This window comes from Panicum virgatum, chromosome 7K, assembly GCF_016808335.1.
Source record: "Panicum virgatum strain AP13 chromosome 7K, P.virgatum_v5, whole genome shotgun sequence".
Taxonomy (NCBI): Eukaryota; Viridiplantae; Streptophyta; class Magnoliopsida; order Poales; family Poaceae; genus Panicum; species Panicum virgatum.
The window spans coordinates 50,610,886-50,632,029 of NC_053142.1; the positions used below are offsets into that span (position 1 = coordinate 50,610,886).

Sequence of the window (21,144 nt, forward strand, 5' to 3'; positions counted from 1 at the left end):
TCCTGACTAGTCTCCTTTATCTTAATTAATTTATAGATACTTACCGAGAGGTGCACATTTAAAATGATTCATGTCTTTAACTAGCACCTTGTGTTGACGATAAATGATTGATCAAAATGATTAACCAGACCTAACCTAATGATATATTTATCCCTTTAGTCTTTGCCCATTCCGTAGTGCTTCACCGAACAGATATTCTCTCTTCCTTCCGATCTTCCACTAGAAAAGGTGGGAAGGGAACACAGGGAGGAGATTTATATGTAGGCTTATAAGCCAAATAAGCGGGCTAATTTGCCAATCATATAGCACCAAATCAAGCTTTGTCCTGTGCCTCTCCTAGATGCTCTACGTGTCATCTGCTCATGCTAAGGACACACTTAATTGAGAGGCCATCGCTGCTTTTTTATAGTGGTGTAGATGCCCTGGAATTTGCAATGATCACCCAAATGGTAACACATGTGGTGGTGTGGGAGGGGAGTGTGACACCTCGGGTGTCAGTACACTCAAATACAATCACTGTACCCATTTAAACTTAAAATAAAAATGTGGGGAGTTAATTCAAAGAGAAGGGGTCAAATAAAAGTCAAAGTATACAGAAGAAATTAAAGGAGAAAGAAAAATGAGTGAAAAACTACTCAAATTTCAATTCAAAAATGTGCACAAAATTTTAGTTGGCTCATGAGAGGTACTTCAATTGACATGTGCTCAATTGAACTTCAGCCAAAAATCAATCAAAAATAGAATAAAACCAAAGCCCTTTTGTGCAAATTTGCAAATTTACAAATAGTTCAAAATGTGAGTTTGAAATGAAAATTTGCATAACACAAAAGTTGTAGATCTTGAAAAGTTATGCAAAATTGGTATTCAACACTTTTTCATTTGATCCCTCTAAGTAGGAGATATTTTTAGTTTACCGAGAGGTCCCTGGATTTTCAGAAATCGCAGATATGCCCTCACCTCCATCTCTCTCCTCCCGGTGCTCTGTTTCGCCGCCGCCCGCCGTACGCCGCCGGTGGACCTCGTCCATGGCGCGCCCGCGGCCAAATGGACCCGGGGAACCCCTCTAGCGCCACCTGGCCCGCCCCTTGGCACCTTCCCACGCTCACACGCGTCCTAGACGCTCTCCCGAGCCGACACGATGCCCCGCCATGCGCAGCGCCGCCCGCTCGCTCCGCCAGCCCGCCGTCGAGCCACCCCGGACCGAATCAGCCTCCCCCAGATGCCACTCCACTCGCTCAGGTGCTCTCTGGCCTATAAGTAGCCCTGGAGCCCCGCCGTTGCGCGGCTTCTCCTCCTTCTTCCTCCTCCCGCCGTCCGCCATGGCCGGCGAGATCTAACTCGCGCGGACCAGCTACCACAGCCCTGCATTGCTCCCTCCGACCACCCCAGAAGCTTCTCCACCTTCCAGTTGAGCTCCACGCGCGCGGAATCGAACCCAAACCCTCTCCCGAAGCCGTTCCCCTTCTGCGCCGCCGCCGGCGAGCTCGGGCTCACCGCAGACCGGCCAGCCCAGAGGGAGACCGAGCACGACAGCTACCCCAGGAGCATCCTCACGCTCTCGCGGTGCTCGTGCACGCCACGTTCCTCCACCCCGAGCCCTTCTTCGCCTACAACGCCGGCGACCCGAACATCCTCTCCGCCATTAGCGCCGGCGAGCTCCCCTCCGACCTTCTTCCACCCGAACGGCTACAAGGGTAGGTGTTCCTCGATCTCTACTCTCCCACGCGCCTCCCCGTGGCAGCCCCAGTAAGCCCTGCCTAGCAGAACACCACCGGCAAGATGCCACGGCGTAGAAAGCCAGCGAAGGGCCCAGTTGTAATTTCTTTTTTTCGTTCAAGGGTGTGTTTGCAAGAATTCTAGTGTATGGCAGTGAAATTCTAAAATGCAAAACAAATCATAGAAAAATCGTAAAATTGTAAACTCAACTGATCTGGAATCCTTGTAACAAGATTTACAAGTTTTGTAACAGTCACATCTACAGAAAATCTACCAAATTTAATCTGTGAAAAAGAATAAGAAAATCACCCTATGCATGTTCAGGAAGTTACACTCAACAAATGACCTTGATTTTTGAATATGTTATCACTAATGGAATATTAAGTTCACAGTAAAAATATGGCACCCAACAAAAACAGTTATCATGTTGGAACAATCAAGATTCTCTAATCTGTTGTTGACTTTCCTGAATTAATGCTGGAAAACATATACATGAACTTGCTCTGTAATTTTTACTGCATGCATTTGTAACTGAAACCTTGTTAATCCATAAATTTCAGATTTACCAGATTTAAATCAACTTAATTCATAATATATAGTTTTTGTCCTCATAAAAATCTATATTTATTTTTGAAGTCTCATTTTAGTTCTGTTTTCCTTCCTATAAATTTTGAGCTGTAGTTACTGAGTTTTGCTTTAGTTAAAAATCATGCTTAGCATCTTATGGGTAGATTTACCATTTTTATTCTGAGTAAGCTACACCATATCTAGTCGTGATTTTTGTACATATTCTTGTTTAGAGTACGTGCTAGCTATAATAAAAAGCTCACATGTAGTACTGGTCAAATGAACTTTGAGAAATTTATGCTAACTCATGTTAAGTTAACTGCATAACTAATTTATCGTGTTGATATAAGGCTTGATAATTTTTCTGGAGTATGCTAAGCTCATGACTAGACTCTGGTAAAAATTTGAGAACCACATTCCTTGTATAACTCTCTGTAGAATTAATCTTATTTAATGGCTTGCTATTTTTGTTCTTTTTGTCACATCTGCTGTATAAGTTAATAAAATCTGGATAAATTACAGTACTAAGTATATGCTTGGAAGATGCTCCCATAAAATTTGTAGCACTTGAAACTATGTCAAATGCTTTGTGCAAAAAGGTGAATCAACTAGAGTAATCTACTTACATGAATAGTTATGGTTAATTGCTTTATGGTTAGATGCTGAAATTTTTACCATAAATGCTTAAGTTTGGATTTGTGTTACTTTAGTTTTTCATCACTAGCTCATGAGTAGTTTTGTTGTTATAAAATAATGAAAGCATGCTATGTTTTAAATTTGAAAATGAAAACCAAACCCCACTCATTCATGAAGAAACATAGTTGTGGTTACTACTCTATAAATGACTGCCCATGAAATGAAATATGGAAATCATCACTAAATTAACTTTTGTTGAACTACAACTTTATCGTGAAGGAAAGAAATCATTATTCATGAATAACTCATAATCTTGCATTGCATATAGAAACGGTTAATCTCGCGGACGGGGACTACGAATTGGTGCCCGCGGACTCTCGTGTGGATCAGGAGATCAATTTGAACTATGCTAACTTGTCTCAAGACCTGGGCCAAGCCCCAGAGGCTTTTCTGCCTGACAGTGCCCAAGAAGACAAGCCCCGGTGCATTATGCCTTATTTTCTGAGTTATTATTCATTTAACTATTTATAATGTGCTGTAATAGTCTCTTTCTGCATTTAAGTTTTCTAGGCGTTGATCGAAAACCTTAGATGCATGATCCCTAGGTACCTATGTTTGATTCCGGATCTTTTTATCGACTAGTTGCCATGCTGATTAGGTACGGTAGAAGTCGAGGGGTTTCCTGCCTCTCGCGAGCAAATAGGATTTTGACTGACTTTAATTCCTGCTGAAATATAAGGACAACGGGCGGGGTTGTGTAGTTGTGATACCCCGCTGGTGTAGTCAAAAATGGCTAAGGTCGCGGTGTGTGGCTCATTTCGTTAAGCGTTTGAAAGTACTAGCCACATACCGAGAAATATGATAATCGGTAAGTTTAAGTACCTGATTGGACCGGCGAGTGGAATGATCTCGCACCCTCCTGGTAGAAGTAGGGTTTATATTTTTGTCGCGACGTACGGGTGCAGAGACGTCAGGCTCTGTAGTCGGGGAGGGTGTTCCGGATCCACGGACTGGAAAGAAAGGGAAAAAGTAGCATGGGCGGGAGCAAAGTCGATCTCCATGCGTGTGGTCTAGGTTCTCCTGGCCAGGTTGAAATTCGATTCGGAATCATCCGCCTCTCATGGCATGAGATTGCTTAATATTTTCGGTCACACAGAGTAACAAGTGGAACATGATGATGATAATACTGCTGGTTGATTAAATGGTGGCTCCACCATGTTTGCATAGAGTTAGATGCAAACTTAGAATGGTTAATCCAACTGGAAGATGGCTAAATAAAATCTAAAAATAAGGACCAACTCTTAGTAGCGTTTTTGGCAAACCAACCCCACCAACCAAAAAGCCTTGCATGTCTAGTTATCGGACTATGATATATCCGGAGACGGGTCAGTCTTGCTGAGTATTAGTATACTCAGCCTTGCTTGTGGCACTGTTTTTCAGGTACTAACTTCGAGGATATGTTTGCAAGTCTTACTTGGCAGTGTACCTTGCCTCCGGGTTGGTCTGTTGAGTGGGATGGCCCTTCATCTGGTGCTGACCACCCTCCCGCTGAGTGACGCTTTCGTATGGGCTTTATCGATGTGTCACTTCTTTTCGCTAGTTATCTTTTAATGCTTCCGCTAAACAATGAAACTTGAATAATTTGAGTAGATGGAACTCTGTAGTACTTTACTATTCTGAATCTGGTTTGTAATAAATTTCTTTTCCGCTGCAATCACTCTGAGATGTATGAAATGTTCTGTGTTGTAATCTCTGGGCTCACTTTCGTGTGAGTATTGTCTGCTGATTCTGGAATAGCATGGCTTTAATCGAGGCTTCACTCGAGGAACTACCGGTGCGTGCCGATTTGGGTCAGAGTTGATTAGCAACAAAGATCAGTGCACCCGGGCCCGGTAGTTTTGGGTGGTTCCGCCACAGGGAGCATGTGGCTGCTGAGTCTGCATGGCCATATTCTACACTAGATTCTCATGACCTCTAGCCAATTTTAAACCATTTATTACATCATAGAAAACATGCCTCATGGCCATATACATTTCTTCTTCAGCTTAGTTGGATGGAAATAGATACAGTTCCCTTCGAAAATAGCAGCAGGTAAACGAGCAGCAGCGTAGGGCTCCTCTTATTGTATTTTTTTTAAATGAGCGTTGTGTTTCAAAAAAAAAAGAGCGTTGGACCCAAGCAAATCAAGTTAGCAAGTGGAGTACTACTTGGCAGTCACAATTAGTACAACGAAGCGCCAGAAGGCCGGACAGATGCATGCATCCATGTTTCTGGCTTTGTGGTGCATGAGTGAGCTCGAGGATTTTATTATGTTTCCCCTAAAATATACAAATTTACTTCTTTTATTATGTGCATGCATGCACTAAAAAATACAGCGACTTACACATAACTAAAAATAAACCACTTAACAAGACAGACCCATAAATAAAACCACAAACCCCTCAAATTCCCCATGCTCATCACCACCACCCACCTCTCGCCCTCCTCTCCTCTGCCACGACCTCCTCCTCATCCCCTAGCGCTACTCCCCCGCTACACGGTCCAAGGGTAAGCGCGCCTCCCCACCGCTCCCTCCCTCCATATAGCCCCCCTCCATATAGCCCCCGCCCGCTCCCCCATTCCCTCACCCCCCCTCCCCCCATCAACGCCTCTCGGATCGCCTCGGTGCGCGGTGAGTGGTCCGTCGAGCAGTTTCTTGTGTTTTTCTGGCAGCCATCTAGATCCGTAGCTGTTATCTCCTTCCATTTAGGGTTACTACGGTTCGGTGTGAGACTGGGTTTGGTGGTTTTGGTTGGGGAATGGTTGGTTGAATTTGAATTATTTGGTGGGGTTTTCTATACGTATGTATGTCGTTGAGATCACTGGTTTACTACGAGATTAGAGTGGATTCCTTCTATTTTGGTGTTCGAAGTAATGCTTTCGTGTCGTGATCATAAGGGCTGACTGGAATTTATCTAGGTGTTTTGATGTGATTAGAGTGGATTGGCTTCTCAGATCACAGAATTTTGGTAGCAGCATCAGAATGGGCCACTAACTTTTATATTGATTGAAGCCAACGAACGGGTTCGTAGTCTTTACATCTTTTGTTAGATCTGATATACCTTCAGAATTTCTTATGTTTATGCATATACGATCCGAGATTACATTGGTTGGGTCTCTGAGCGGGTAGCAGTAATTTTATACTGATAAATTTGTTTCACTTATGGTACTTCCCATAGATGGCCCACCTGTGTTGTATGTACGTACGTACGTACGTACGTACGTACCTATAGGTAGGTACGTACGTACGTACGTACGTACGTATGTATGTATGTATGTATGTATGTATGCATGCACTAAAAAATGCAGTGACTTACTGTTATCGCCAGAATTTGACCAGGATTGGTAGGCCAAATGTCAGAAGAAGCTCACGGTAAAGGAGTCCACTTAGCCAGGCTTATATCATAAGTTTGGCCAAATACAATGATAATTGGGCACTCAAGGGTCAAGCTGAGATGGTCACGGGCCTAATCCATGTTGAAGCCCAGTCTGTTCGCGAGGCTGGTTCGGACTGCAGGAAGAGGCCGCACAAAAATGGACGCCCAGGCCACATATGGACTCCGTTTTGGACGTTCTAGATATGCATGAAAAGCTAAGGAGATAAGCTTTCCAATACAACTGGAATCGCATCCAGATTCGCTCGGAGTCGACAGGAACTGCCGAAACAATAGGACGACCAGAATCTGCCACAGTTATACGGCATGTTTCGGCTGATATTTGGAAGCTTCATGAAGATCTGGACTGGTGGAGGGAAGAGTCCAGATCATGTTATCTAATCTTCGAGTCTTTATTGAGTTGTAATCTATCTCTAGTTTTCGTTTAGGAAAGAGTTTAGAGGTTGCCTTGCACGGCAAGAAGTCTCCAGACTATAAATATGTATCCTATGACATTTGTAAAAGGAGAGCGTCATCACGACTCGCAAACAACAACTCTCGGTGCATCGCCACCCCTAACCCTAGGGTTTCATCCAAGTAAGTGCCATGCTGCCCTGATCGCTTCTTGCGATCAGGGCAGTATTGTTCTTGCTTTTACCTTGGTATTACTCGTACTGAAGCGTTTTTGATGGCGAGTAGTACTAGTTATCCTGATGTTCGTAGCATGGCTTTTAGTAGATCTGTTGTGCTTCGTTGCTTACCATCTACGAATATCATGTTGTCTCTGTGCAGTCACGTTTCAATCTCATGCTAGTTCTTGTCGCGTAGAATTAGTTGCACAGAGGCAACACCCTGCTTCTTTTATGTCTAGTAGATCTGATCTGTTATGGTTTGCTCTTATCTTAAGAGTTGGCGTAATATCTGTTAGGTTAGGCCTTGCAAACGGATTGGATGATCCGGTGGTGTAATAGATGCTTTATCTTAGCCCAGATAGCGGAGAAACAAGCGTGGCTTGCAAAGTACGCTACTGGGCCGAGTGTTGAGCCATCGGCCCCAGGAGTCCTTAGTGTGGAGCAGGTCAGTGCAATACTGAGAAACCAGTTTGGCATACTGCCCAAGAGGAAAGCGATCGGCTATTCCAAGCCATATCCAAGTGAATACGATTTGATCTCATTGCCACCCAAGTATCGGCTCCCTGAGTTCACCAAGTTCAACGGGTCAGAAGGAGCCAGCTCCATCGAGCATGTAAGCCGATACTTAACGCGGCTTGGGATGATCTCAGTATCGGACTCGCTGAGGGTCCGGTTCTTCGGCCAATCTCTTACAGGCCCAGCTTTTGGATGGTACGCGTCGTTGGCTCCAGATTCGATTCGAACCTGGAGGCAGCTGGAAGATCAATTCCATACCCAGTATCACTCAGAGGCTGCTGAAGCTGGAATTGCCGACCTCGCCCAAGTCAGGCAAAAGCAAGGAGAGACTGTGTCAGAGTATATACAGCGCTTCAGAGAGGTCAAGAACCGATGCTACTCATCGCGTATCACAGAGAAGGAGGCAGTCGACTTGGCTGTTCTGGGGTTCGCTAAGCCGATTAAGGATATGGCTTTCCAGCTGGAGTTCACATCTCTGGCGCACCTGGTGCAGAAGCTTACGGCATATGAGCTTTACCATCCTGAGCTGTACCAGGACAAGTTCAAGCGTCATGTGAACATGGCCCAAGCAGGTGAATCTGATGACTCAGGCGAGGAGCAAGAAGTGGCCGTGGCAGAGTGGACTCGGGGGGGGCAAACCCCGTCCCGTGCAAATGGATCAAACAGCAGGGGCTTGTGAAGGGCTTCAACTTCGACGTGACCAAAGCAGAGCAGATATTTGATCTGCTCCTCAAAGAAAAACAGCTGAAGCTCCCAGAGAATCACAAGCTGCCAACTGCACAAGAGCTGCAGGGGAGGCTGTACTGCAAATGGCACCACTCGTTCACTCATACCACGGGTGAATGCAAGGAGCTGCGTCGACAGATCCAATCGGCTATCGAGCAAGGCCGATTAATTTTGGCGCAACACACGATGAAGGTCGACACGAAGCCCTTCCCACAAGCCAACGTGTTAGAGTTGTTGGACTTCACTCCTACGGGCCAGAATTTTTCATTCCAGATCAACATGGCGGGGCCCGTACGCCGTCGTGACGAGCAAAGGAGAGAGGCCGTTTCTGGCAAACGGCCCCAGGGTCGAGATGAACCAGGGTGACAGTATATTACTGAAGAGCAAGTGTGTCACATCCGTAACCAGCTTCCTGCTTCTAATCGGCTTCTGGAAAAATACCAGTACCAGTACCAGCTACGCCGCCGATACGAATCGGAAGAAGACGAGTACAAGCACCGCTCAGGAAGGACACTGGGGAAGCGTCAGGCTATACGCGATCACTGGCATTGTCTGTTCTTCAGGTACTGTTGGAATTCCGGCATGAGCCGATTACCTACTATAGATGATTGCTTGGAGTGCAGGCCTCGAGGACACCAGCAGGACAAGACATCAGTGTTCCGGCGCTTGGGGCCCGGAACACGTCATGATGACCGTATGAAGAGGCCAACCAGGGGCGATTCCGAGCAAGAAGAAGAAGAAGACAGGTACCATTGCCCACGGTGGTGTCCTGATGGGCTCAATCGCTCGCAGAAGCGCAGGGTGCAGCGCTTGCGCAATCTGGAAGAGGCAGAAGCAAAGTACCTCGATGTGCTGAGGAAAGCGTGTCCGGATCTCGCGGAGCAAATCAGGCGACCGCGAAGGGAGGAGAGACGCCCTCCGAGAAAAGAGTGGCGCCCCAAGTAGACAAAAGCCGATGAGAAGCTATCGGCTGATGTGAACATGGTATTCGTGCTCCCATCGGAGTTTCGGGCACCCCGACCAGAAGATTTGCCTATTGCACAGTTGGATCTTGGCCCACGGCCAATCATCTTCGAGAAGCCCAAGGAGAAAAGCTACAAGCACCTGAAGGGATTATATCTCAAGGGCCTCATCGACGGCAAGCCTGTGAACAGGATGTTGGTCGACACTGGCGCCGCGGTCAATCTAATGCTGTATTCAGTACTGCGCCGATTGGGTCGTTCTGTTGCTGATCTTATCAAGACGAACGTGATGCTCAATGATTTCAATGGCCAGTCCTCGGAGGCACAGGGCGTCCTCAATGTGGAGTTGACAGTTGGCCGCAAGACCGTCCCAACCTCGTTCTTCATCATCAACAGTAAGAGTACGTACACAGTGCTGCTTGGGAGGGATTGGATTCACGCCAATTGTTGTGTTCCTTCCACGATGCACCAGTGTTTGGTCCAATGGGATGGCAATGAAGTGGAGGTGGTCCGTGCAGATGACTCCAGCGAGGTTTCGCTCGCAGACATGAACACCTGGGACGCGGAAGGGCAAGAGCCGATCTCATGGATCATGCTGGAAGACTGTTATCGGATCGAAGCGACAAAAAATGGGCTGAGGCTGGTCTTATCCACTGGCCTCATAGAATAAACACATTCTGGCACCACTTCATGAATTCTACGGGATCATGCCCTGTAGTGGCCGATCTAAGCAATCGGCCCCAGCCGATGCGATGCCAGAAAAAGAAAGTCAAAAGAAATAGTAGCAGAACAAATTTGCTGCATGGCTAATATCTGAGTCCGGGCCGATGGGCAGATCAGCCCCAAACACAGCCGATTCCAGCAATCGGTGGCAAAACGTCTGAATTCTCTGGTTCATAGTGAATTGGGTACGGTCGATTGGAGAGCCGATCTCCTCCAATACATGAAGGATCTGGCTCGGGGGGCATAAGCGAAGATTTGGTGATGAAATATGGAGACCCATACAAAAATTTTCGTCCGGATGAAGAATTACCGTCGGTGCTCCTATAGCTTCTTCACCATCGGCTACTTCCGCTCCTTCGCAGTTCCGGCCATCGACATCGGCTACTTCTGCTCCCATGTGGGCGTGGGAGTGTCTGATACATTAGCCGATCGATCCGGTCAACAGTACTTCTGCATCGTCATCGTCATCGGCTATTCCTGTTCCTGCGACACCATCAACATCGGCGAATGCGGCTCCTACGGGGTCAGGGCATTCGTCGCCTACGGACGGGTCCGTCTCGCCCGACCCCCGCGGATAGAGAGTCAAGGCATTCGTCACATCAGCCGGCTGATTCTGCTTCTGTGCTCCTTCGATGCGATCAACATCGGTTACTTCATCCACGTCGACAAAGCATTTGAAGAGCCCTCTACGACAACAGATGTGCTGATTGGACTTTAGGCTACAGATGTTCGTCTTTCTAACAGCCGATAGTTGTGATGAGAATGCATTATGGCAAGTACGGACCAGGCGGGATTTTAACCATCGGCTCGTCAACAGCCAATTTGATTGGTAATATTCAAACCCACCATTGCATCATCATACAGTATATGCATTTATCACTTGCACTAGCTTCCTTGTATGCTTAGTAGCTTCTACTTATGTTTCGTGTATATATTTTGAGGTGTGGATGCTGGTGACCATGTGTGGTTAGGCTCATTTGAATATGTTGAATATCTGATACCGAGCATGGCTTTTATTCTTTTGAAAATCTGAAATATGGTCACCGCTTTACTTGGCTACTAGTATGTGTAGGCTGACTTTGCTTTTATTATCTTGTACATGCCTGGTAGCTATATCTTTTTCTTGGAATCATTTATGCAGCTCGAGTCTCAATGCTTATATGATAATCTTGTGCTAAATTACGTTAAAATCTGAATGATGTCCATGCTGTGCTGTAATGAAAAGATCCAGGTGGGTTTGTTTTGTCTCACTGATCTAGTTCGAGACTGCTTGCTATTGCACTTTAGCATGAACTTGGACTAGGCTGTGAATGACCAAAACCTTGCTTTAAGCTTCTGATGGTTCAACGGACCTAGGCTTAGCATTGGTTGGTAAGAAGTGGCCTGATAAGCAAATAACCCCTGGCACAAAACAAAAGGCTTGTTTGAGTTTCAAATGCAATATGTTTTAACCTGCAAGATCTGAGGGCATGAGTAATCAAGCTTGTTAAAAGATCCTTATATCGGAGAGAGCTCACTGGTGTAGGTACTTGCTGGTTTTTGCTTGTCATGCTTTAATGTACTAGTTGGTTGGGCTAAGTGGTGATGCTTTTTATTTTGAAAATCCTAAAAATTGCTTGCTCATGTTCTAATATAGATATATTCTTTTGAGCTTTTCTATGCGGTGTCTTTATGCTATACCCTCACTGTATATACATGCTAGCACTTGTAAATGCTTTGAGACATACTTGGAAGCTCACACTCACCCTTTGCATGACATAGCATATTTTTGTGGGGGAAGAGATTTTTTGATGTTGGGTCGGCTTGCATGACTTTTGCCTAACTAATTATGATCCATCGGCTTTTAGCCGATTCACAATGATCTTTGTAGAGCCGGTCCGGCAAGTGATTGTTTTGCAGGTAATCCATGTAGCCCACATTATTATTTATTCGATGGAGAATCGACTACCTATTGAATATCTATGTCTTCACCAACTCCTGGCGATCAACGATCATCAAGAAGAGGCCAAGTATGTTGATGCTGAGCTGATGAAGCATGAGGATGATCCCGTAAGTCAGCGCCATCCATGGAATATGAAAACTAGGACTGGTCTGCAACAACATTGAGATTGGTCAAGGAAGGCGTGAGGCCGGTTCAAGCAATCGGTCACAAAAGTCAGTTGGCTAATAGCCGATCTATCGGCTCGGGGGGCAAGACCATCAGTAGCATGAGAAGACAATTTGAGGAGATGATGTTTTTATTTGGTTTACGGTTGGCGCTTAGAAGATTCTGTCATATTTGGCCAAACTTGGGGGGCATGTGTTACCGCCAGAATTTGACCAGGATTGGTAGGCCAAATGTCAGAAGAAGCCCACGGTAAAGGAGTCCACTTAGCCAGGCTTATATCATAAGTTTGGCCAAATACAATGATAATTGGGCACTCAAGGGTCAAGCTGAGATGGTCACGGGCCTAATCCATGTTGAAGCCCAGTCTGTTCGCGAGGCTGGTTCGGACTGCAGGAAGAGGCCGCACAAAAATGGACGCCCAGGCCACATATGGACTCCGTTTTGGACATTCTAGATATGCATGAAAAGCTAAGGAGATAAACTTTCCAATACAACTGGAATCGCATCCAGATTCACTCGGAGTCGACGGGAACTGCCGAAACAATAGGACGACCAGAATCTGCCACAGTTATACGGCATGTTTCGGCTGATATTTGGAAGCTTCATGAAGATCTGGACTGGTGGAGGGAAGAGTCCAGATCATGTTATCTAATCTTCGAGTCTTTATTGAGTTGTAATCTATCTCTAGTCTTCGTTTAGGAAAGAGTTTAGAGGTTGCCTTGCACGGCAAGAAGTCTCCGGACTATAAATATGTACCCTATGACATTTGTAAAAGGAGAGCGTCATCACGACTCGCAAACAACAACTCTCGGCGCATCGCCACCCCTAACCCTAGGGTTTCATCCAAGTAAGTGCCATGCTGCCCTGATCGCTTCTTGCGATCAGGGCAGTATTGTTCTTGCTTTTACCTTGGTATTACTCGTACTGAAGCGTTTTTGATGGCGAGTAGTACTAGTTATCCTGATGTTCGTAGCATGGCTTTTAGTAGATCTGTTGTGCTTCATTGCTTACCATCTACGAATATCATGTTGTCTCTGTGCAGTCACGTTTCAATCTCATGCTAGTTCTTGTCGCATAGAATTAGTTGCACAGAGGCAACACCCTGCTTCTTTTATGTCTAGTAGATCTGATATGTTATGGTTTGCTCTTATCTTAAGAGTTGGCGTAATATCTGCTAGGTTAGGCCTTGCAAACGGATTGGATGATCCGGTGGTGTAATAGATGCTTTATCTTAGCCCAGATAGAGATTGTTCCGGGAATCGGCTCTTGCTAGTTCTTAGGCCTCTGTTTTGGGTTGTGGTTTAGTTGTCTGTTATGTTCATTAGGCCTAGTCACGTGTAGGATGTTCCGATCTAGTAGCGAAGCTGTTACCATCGTGGATTAGATCAATTAGATTTATTTGAAGCAGTTTTATAGTTATTTGCTTTATTTATCATATCTGGATACAATCAGATTTCATCTGACACCGGGACTCGATCGGCTCTTTAAAGCCGATGCAAGAGTCGTCCCGGGGAGCCGACCACGGCTCGGACTTACGTTTACACGTGTCTTTGTATGCAGGAAACTGTTTGGAGCACGTCTGCACCTTCCTGATCGGGTATAGGTCAGGTGGCACGCCCGGTTTTCACACATCCTCCGGGCGCGTGACGGAATTGCGGGCCGTCGACGAGGGAGCAGTGCCTGCCAGCGCCCCAGCAACCTCCCGGCTCTTCATGTTGCCCGTCGCTGCTCGCCGGTGGGTTTCGACTGACAACACTTACACATAACTAAAAATAAATCACTTGACAAGAAAACAGACCCATAAATGAAACCCCAAACCCCTCGGATTTCCCGTGCTCATCATCACCACCCACCTCTCACCCTCCGCCACAACCTCCTTCTCATCCCCCGGCGCTACTCCCCCGCTCCATGGTCCAAGGGTAAGCGTGCCTCCCCACCACTCCCTCCCTCCATATAACCCCCCTCCCACTCTAACTAACCTCCCCTCCCCCCCATTCCCTCGCTTTCGCCCCCCCCCCCCTTCCACGCCTCTTGGATTGCCTCGGTGCATGGTGAGTGGTCCGACGAGCGGTTTCTTGTGTTTTCCTGGCAGCCGTCTAGATCCGTAGCTGTTGTCTCCTTCCATTTAGGGTTTTGCGGCTCGGTGTGAGACTGGGTTTGGCGGTTTTGGTTGGGGAATGGTTGGTTGAATTTGAATTATTTGGTGGGGTTTGCTACGCGTATGTATGTCGTTGAGATCACTGGGTTACTAGATTAGATCGAAATTCTTCTATTTTGGCGTTTGAGGTGATGCTTTCGTGTTGTGATAATAAGGGTTGGCTGGAATTTATATAGGTGTTTTGATGTGATATACCTTCAGAATTTCTTATGTTTATGCATATACGATCTGAGATTACATTGGTTGGGTCTCTGAGCGGGTAGCAGTAATTTTATACTAATAAATTTGTTTCACTTAGCGTATTTCCCATAGATGGCCCACCTATGTTGTATGTATGTATGCACGCACTAAAAAAATACAGTGACTTACACATAACTAAAAATAAATCACTTGACAAGAAAACAGACCCATAAATGAAACCCCAAACCCCTCGGATTTCCCGTGCTCATCATCACCACCCACCTCTCACCCTCCTCCCCTCCGCCACGACCTCCTCCTCATCCCCCGGCGCTACTCCCCCGCTCCATGGTCCAAGGGTAAGTGCGCCTCCCCACCACTCCCTCCCTCCATATAACCCCCTCCCTCTCTAACCCCCCCCCCCCCCCCCCCCGCTCCCCCATTCCCTCGCTTTCGCCCCCCTTCCACGCCTCTTGAATCGCCTCGGTGCATGGTGAGTGGTCCGACGAGCGGTTTCTTGTGTTTTCCTGGCAGCCGTCTAGATCCGTAGCTGTTGTCTCCTTCCATTTAGGGTTCTGCGGCTCGGTGTGAGACTGGGTTTGGCGGTTTTGGTTGGGGAATGGTTGGTTGAATTTGAATTATTTGGTGGGGTTTGCTACGCGTATGTATGTCGTTGAGATCACTGGCTTACTAGATTAGAGCGAATTCCTTCTATTTTGGCGTTTGAGGTGATGCTTTGGTGTTGTGATCATAAGGGTTGGCTGGAATTTATCTAGGTGTTTTGATGTGATTAGAGTGGATTGGCTTCTCAAATCACAGAATTTTGGTAGCAGCAGAATGGGCCATTAATTTTTATATTGATTGAAGCCAACGAACGGGTTCGTAGTTTTTACATCTTTTGTTAGATCTGATATACCTTCAGAATTTCTTATGTTTATGCATATACGATCTAACATTACATTGGTTGGGTCTCTGAGCGGGTAGCAGTAATTTTATACTGATGAATTTATTTCACTTAGCGTGCTTTCCATAGATGACCCACCTGTGTCATCTAAAAATACATTGACTTACACATAACTAAAAATAAATCACTTGACAAGAAAACAGACCCATAAATGAAACCCCAAACCCCTCGGATTTCCCGTGCTCATCATCACCACCCACCTCTCGCCCTCCTCCCATCCGCCACGACCTCCTCCTCATCCCCCGGCGCTACTCCCCCGCTCCATGGTCCAAGGGTAAGCGCGCCTCCCTACCACTCCCTCCCTCCATATAACTCCTCTCCCTTTCTCCCCCGCCCGCTCCCCCATTCCCTCGCTTTCGCCCCTCTTCAACGCCTCTTGGATCGCCTCGGTGCATGGTGAGTGGTCCGACGAGCGGTTTCTTGTGTTTTCCTGGTAGCCGTCTAGATCCGTAGCTGTTGTCTCCTTCCATTTAGGGTTCTGCGGCTCGGTGTGAGACTGGGTTTGGCGGTTTTGGTTGGGGAATGGTTGGTTGAATTTGAATTATTTGGTGGGGTTTGCTATGCGTATGTATGTCGTTGAGATCATTGGGTTACTAGATTATAGCGAATTTCTTCTATTTTGGCGTTTGAGGTGATGCTTTAGTGTTGTGATCGTAAGGGTTGGCTGGAATTTATCTAGGTGTTTTGACGTGATTAGAGTGGATTGGCTTCTCAGATCACAGAATTTTGTCAGCAGCAGAATGGGCCATTAATTTTTATATTGATTGAAGCCAATGAACGGGTTCGTAGTCTTTACATTTTTTGTTAGATCTGATATACCTTCATAATTTCTTATGTTTATGCATATACGATCTGATATTACATTGGTTGGATCTCTGAGCGGGTAGCAGTAATTTTATACTGATGAATTTATTTCACTTAGCGTGCTTCCCATAGAAACGCGCACTTTATTACCTACTCGTTAGTCAAAATTTCCGAATTATAGTTTCTTACGACTGTTATTTGTAGTATGATACCTTCATGTCTGAGAGGGACAGTACTTGCCTTCCGACCGATTTTAGCTCTGCTGTACCCACAGCTTGGGAAGGGTAGGTTGCAATCAAAATGAAGGAGCTTAGTGCATATATCATCGCTCCATGGTATGGTTAACCCTGCCCAATTTAGAGAAATGGCTCTGATTAACCAAAGGTATTTCTGTGCGCTGAAGCATTCGAATATCATTGTAGAAACAATGCCATAGGAGAAGAACCAAGTTTTAGTTACGATCTATTGGAACATACAGGAATACGTTTTGGCCTATTTTGCTGCTAGTTTCAACAGTGTTTAGCTATCTTCCCTGTTGCTGTGAATCAAGCTGATTTTTAGTTTTCACTTGTATAGAAAGATGACGTCCCATATTGTTGGTTACCCTCGCATGGGCCCCAAGAGAGAGCTCAAGTTTGCCTTGGAGTCTTTTTGGGATGGGAAGAGCAGCGCCGAGGATTTGGAGAAAGTAGCCACTGACCTCAGGTCTAGCATCTGGAAGCAAATGTCAGAAGCTGGGATCAAGTACATTCCCAGCAACACCTTCTCATACTATGACCAGGTCCTTGATACGACGGCCATGCTTGGCGCTGTCCCAGAGCGGTACTCTTGGACCGGAGGTGAGATTGGCCTGAGCACCTACTTCTCAATGGCCAGGGGAAATGCCATTGTTCCTGCTATGTAGATGACCAAGTGGTTTGACACAAACTAGTAGGTCAACTCCCATCTCTTGAATGTTTACCGACATGTGGCCTTTTGTGGTATTGATCTAACATTTTGTTATTACCCTTCGCTTTGCAGCCACTTCATTGTCCCTGAACTTGGCCCGAGCACCAAGTTTTCATACGCTTCTCACAAGGCTGTCTCTGAGTACAAGGAGGCAAAGGTGGTATGTCCCTGTAACCATAGTGTCGTCTCCCTTGCTGTAATTTAGTTTATATACTGTATGCCCGTATGATTTAGTAATGCAAGGGGAAAAAAGTGCACCATTCTAACTCCTAGCTATCTGAATATGACCTGACTCTAGCATACATTGTCAGTTTAGCATGTCTATTTTGTTAACAGACCTTAAGTCATTATTTGAGTCCTTTACTAGTTTGATGCCTTCAGTGTATATATGGCCATTCTACAACATTGAAGTAAATTGTAACTTAACTGTAGTTGGCCTTTGTAAGTCTTATCTGAAGAACAAAAATGGACAGTTTTGTAACAGACAAACTTTGCCATTGTGAAGACAATAGTTCTGCATTACAGTGTGTAATTGCCATATAACAGTAGTTCTACATATAGTGCGTAATTTCCATATAAAATTACTCATTCCAAATTGCATTATAGTAATACACTAGGACCATCCAGAGTGCTTTTTATTTATTGGTGATTGTTACCCTGGAAAGAAAGGGGCATGCTATTTTCTTTGAAAATATTGCCTGCTCACTTGCATGTTTTTGCCCCTTGTGCAGCTTGGCATTGATACTGCCCCAGTGCTTATTGGACCAGTCTCCTACTTGTTGCTCTCTAAACCTGCCAAGGGTGTGGAGAAATCGTTCTCTCTTCTTTCACTTCTTGGTAGCATCCTTCCCATCTACAAGTAAGCATCCACATTAAAAAGGCTAACTTTTTTTTCCAACGAACCTCTTTAGTTGATAATGTGGTATATTCTAAAATGCAGGGAGGTTGTCATTGAGCTGAAGGCAGCCGGTGCTTCATGGATTCAATTTGATGAGCCTACCCTTGTTAAGGACCTTGATGCTCACGAATTGGCTGCATTCGCTTCAGCATATGCTGAACTAGAGTTAGCACTCTCTGGATTGAATGTGCTTATCGAGACATACTTTGCAGATATTCCTGCGGAATCCTACAAGTATGATTTCAAGTATTAATACATTGTCTTCTTCACCATGATGTCCTTTCAAAGTAATTTTGTTGACAAAGAAAACACTAACACTCTTCTTTTGCAAATGCAGAACCCTCACATCCTTGAGTGGTGTGACTGCTTATGGTTTCGATCTTATCCGTGGGGCAAAGACACTTGATCTTATTAGGAGCAGCTTTCCCTCTGGAAAATACCTTTTTGCTGGAGTTGTAGATGGGCGGAACATTTGGGCTGATGATCTTGCTGCCTCTCTCAGCACTCTTCAGTCTCTTGAGGCTGTTGCTGGCAAGGGTAAGTAGTGAAAGATATATTGTTGTTATCTCTCTTTCATATACGACATAAGTTATTCAATAACCATGTACATGATGGTCAGACAAGCTTGTGGTGTCAACCTCCTGCTCGCTGATGCACACTGCTGTTGATCTTGTTAACGAGGCTAAGCTCGATGATGAGATCAAATCATGGCTCGCATTTGCTGCCCAGAAGGTGGTTGAGGTTAATGCCCTTGCCAAGGCTTTGGCAGGTCAAAAGGACGAGGTTTGACACTGTTCTTTACCCTTCGTTCTTCTGAGTCCTTTTAACTTTAGCAGAGTAATTTTCCCATTCTGTATCTAAAATTATTTTTTTATTTGTAATATAATATTGACATGTTTGTATATAGGCTTACTTTGCAGCCAATGTTGCTGCTCTGGCCTCAAGGAAGTCATCACCTAGAGTGACAAATGAGGAGGTCCAGAAGGTGGTAAGTAACAGAGCCTTACTCAATGAATGCTGCTTTGGATGTTAGTGCACATTAATTCTAAAGCTGAAATACATTTCTTACAGGTAGCTGCTTTGAAGGGCTCTGACCACCGCCGTGCTACCAATGTTTCTGCTAGATTAGATGCTCAGCAGAAAAAGCTCAACCTTGCTGTCCTTCCAACAACTACAATTGGTTCATTCCCTCAGACTATGGAGCTCAGGAGGGTCCGCCGTGAGTACAAGGCAAAGAAGTAAGCGCCTCCAGAGATATTATTATTGTCATGTCTTCATTTTTTTTTTGGTTGTTGAAATGAAATGTGATGTTGGAGGATCTCTGAGGAGGAATACGTCAGTGCCATCAAGGAAGAAATCAGCAAGGTTGTCAAGATCCAAGAGGAGCTTGACATCGATGTGCTTGTGCATGGAGAGCCTGAGGTGAGTATTCTTTAGTACTAATATTGTTCATTGTAGGTATTTACATTAGCTTTTTTTTCTCAATGGACCACAATATTTTGATGTATTACTTTGCTATAAGATGCAACATTTACTTATTATGTATTTACAGAGGAATGACATGGTTGAGTACTTTGGTGAGCAATTGTCTGGTTTTGCATTCACTGACAACGGATGGGTGCAATCTTATGGATCACGTTGTGTGAAGCCACCCATTATCTATGGTGATGTCGGCCGCCCCAACCCCATGACTGTCTTCTGGTCCAAGATGGCACAAAGCATGACCTCTCGCCCAATGAAGGGAATGTTGACTGGCCCGGCCACAATCCTCAACTGGTCATTTGTCAGGAACGACCAGCCGAGGTTCGTTATTTCTTACATTCTAGTTCCAAATATTGTTTTGCTCTTTTGCTCCTTCATTTGGAATTGAGTAATTATTTATGTTTTTTTGGTGTACAGGTTTGAGACATGCTACCAAATAGCTCTTGCAATCAAAAAGGAGGTTGAGGATCTTGAGGCTGCTGGTATTCAGGTTTGTATCTTATACTAATATAAGTTGGTTCTCTAGTTCTTATTTTATCAATATGTCCATGTGCTACAACACATTTCTTGCACTTTGCCGGTGATCCAGATCGATGAGGCGGCTCTAAGGGAGGGCTTGCCCCTGCGCAAGTCAGAGCATGCATTCTACCTGGACTGGGCTGTCCACTCTTTCAGAATCACCAACTGTGGGGTCCAGGACACCACTCAGGTAACCATCTTTCAATGTTGTGGGATATCTGGATTTTTTTGTTAGTGTTGCTCCTGATGGTCATTTTTCTTGGATAGATCCACACACACATGTGCTACTCCAACTTCAACGATATCATCCACTCCATCATCGACATGGATGCCGATGTTATCACCATCGAGAATTCTCGTTCTGATGAAAAGCTCCTCTCCGTATTCCATGAGGGTGTGAAGTACGGTGCTGGCATCGGCCCAGGTGTCTATGACATCCACTCTCCTAGGATCCCCACCACCGAGGAGATCGCTGACCGCATTAACAAGATGCTTGCTGTGCTTGACACCAACATCCTATGGGTGAACCCTGACTGTGGTCTCAAGACCCGCAAGTACACGGAGGTGAAGCCCGCCCTGACCAACATGGTTTCTGCCACCAAGCTCATCCGCACCCAGCTTGCCAGCGCGAAATGAGTTGTTTGTTAGCTCCACGGTTTGTTGAACACAGCCAATAGGGCCAATTGTTCCATGGCTAGGTTAGTCTCATTGGTATGATATGTTGTTATAGTTGTATTCTAAGTTTGGTGTGTCTTCTTTTATGTTGTTTTCAGGCATGTGAGCTTTGGGTGTAAACAGAAATGAAATATGCTGTCCTCAAATTGCATCACCAGCTACTTTGCCACCTTTCATTTTTCCTTTATAGGAGCATTGCCATGTTGTTGCATTTGCACATGATACATTTAAACAAAACTGTTGCACACTCTTCACAGCAACACAATGTGCAGGATAGTGGCCCCAACACCCACCAATGCGAGGACGAGAACGAAGCCAAGATCATGGAGAACTCTGATCTTCTCCCACCATCTCTTGCTCTCACCCTTGCCATCATCGTCATCATTGTTCTTGGCGGCAGTTTCATTTACATCGTCGTCACTTCTTGGTAAATTTTGTATGGACATCGCCTAATAATTTTAGTAGCCGGACAGGGTAACCGCCGCGATAACAAACCCATGCGTGGCCATGAGGAGTGCAGT

General features: G+C 45.4%; 1 protein-coding gene across 4 annotated transcripts; it reads left to right on the top strand.

Moving 5' to 3' along the window:
• The first annotated feature begins 13,996 nt into the window (after positions 1-13,996).
• Positions 13,997-20,784, top strand: LOC120642072 (5-methyltetrahydropteroyltriglutamate--homocysteine methyltransferase 1-like). 4 transcript variants are annotated; one of them, XM_039918461.1, is made up of 14 exons: positions 13,997-14,049; positions 16,678-17,031; positions 17,122-17,209; positions 17,781-17,908; positions 17,990-18,181; positions 18,285-18,484; positions 18,567-18,730; positions 18,855-18,935; positions 19,019-19,185; positions 19,264-19,369; positions 19,500-19,750; positions 19,847-19,918; positions 20,009-20,138; positions 20,216-20,784. In XM_039918461.1, the coding sequence occupies exons 2-14, from the start codon at positions 17,006-17,008 to the stop codon at positions 20,582-20,584; spliced, it is 1,974 nt and encodes a 657-aa protein (XP_039774395.1). In that variant the 5' UTR covers positions 13,997-14,049; positions 16,678-17,005; the 3' UTR covers positions 20,585-20,784. The 4 variants fall into 4 exon arrangements, with proteins under 4 accessions (XP_039774395.1, XP_039774396.1, XP_039774397.1 ...); XM_039918462.1 differs by having other exon boundaries at positions 17,122-17,206; XM_039918463.1 differs by having other exon boundaries at positions 16,678-17,016.
• Positions 20,785-21,144: the final 360 nt, after the last annotated feature.

Excerpts from the sequence above, each read along its gene's own strand:
- LOC120642072 (XM_039918461.1), top strand. The coding sequence starts at position 17,006 with ATGACCAAGTGGTTTGACACAAACTA. Across the intron at positions 18,182-18,284 it reads ATTCCTGCGGAATCCTACAA|AACCCTCACATCCTTGAGTG; the intron begins GTATGATTTCAA and ends TTGCAAATGCAG. Across the intron at positions 19,370-19,499 it reads TTGTGCATGGAGAGCCTGAG|AGGAATGACATGGTTGAGTA; the intron begins GTGAGTATTCTT and ends ATGTATTTACAG.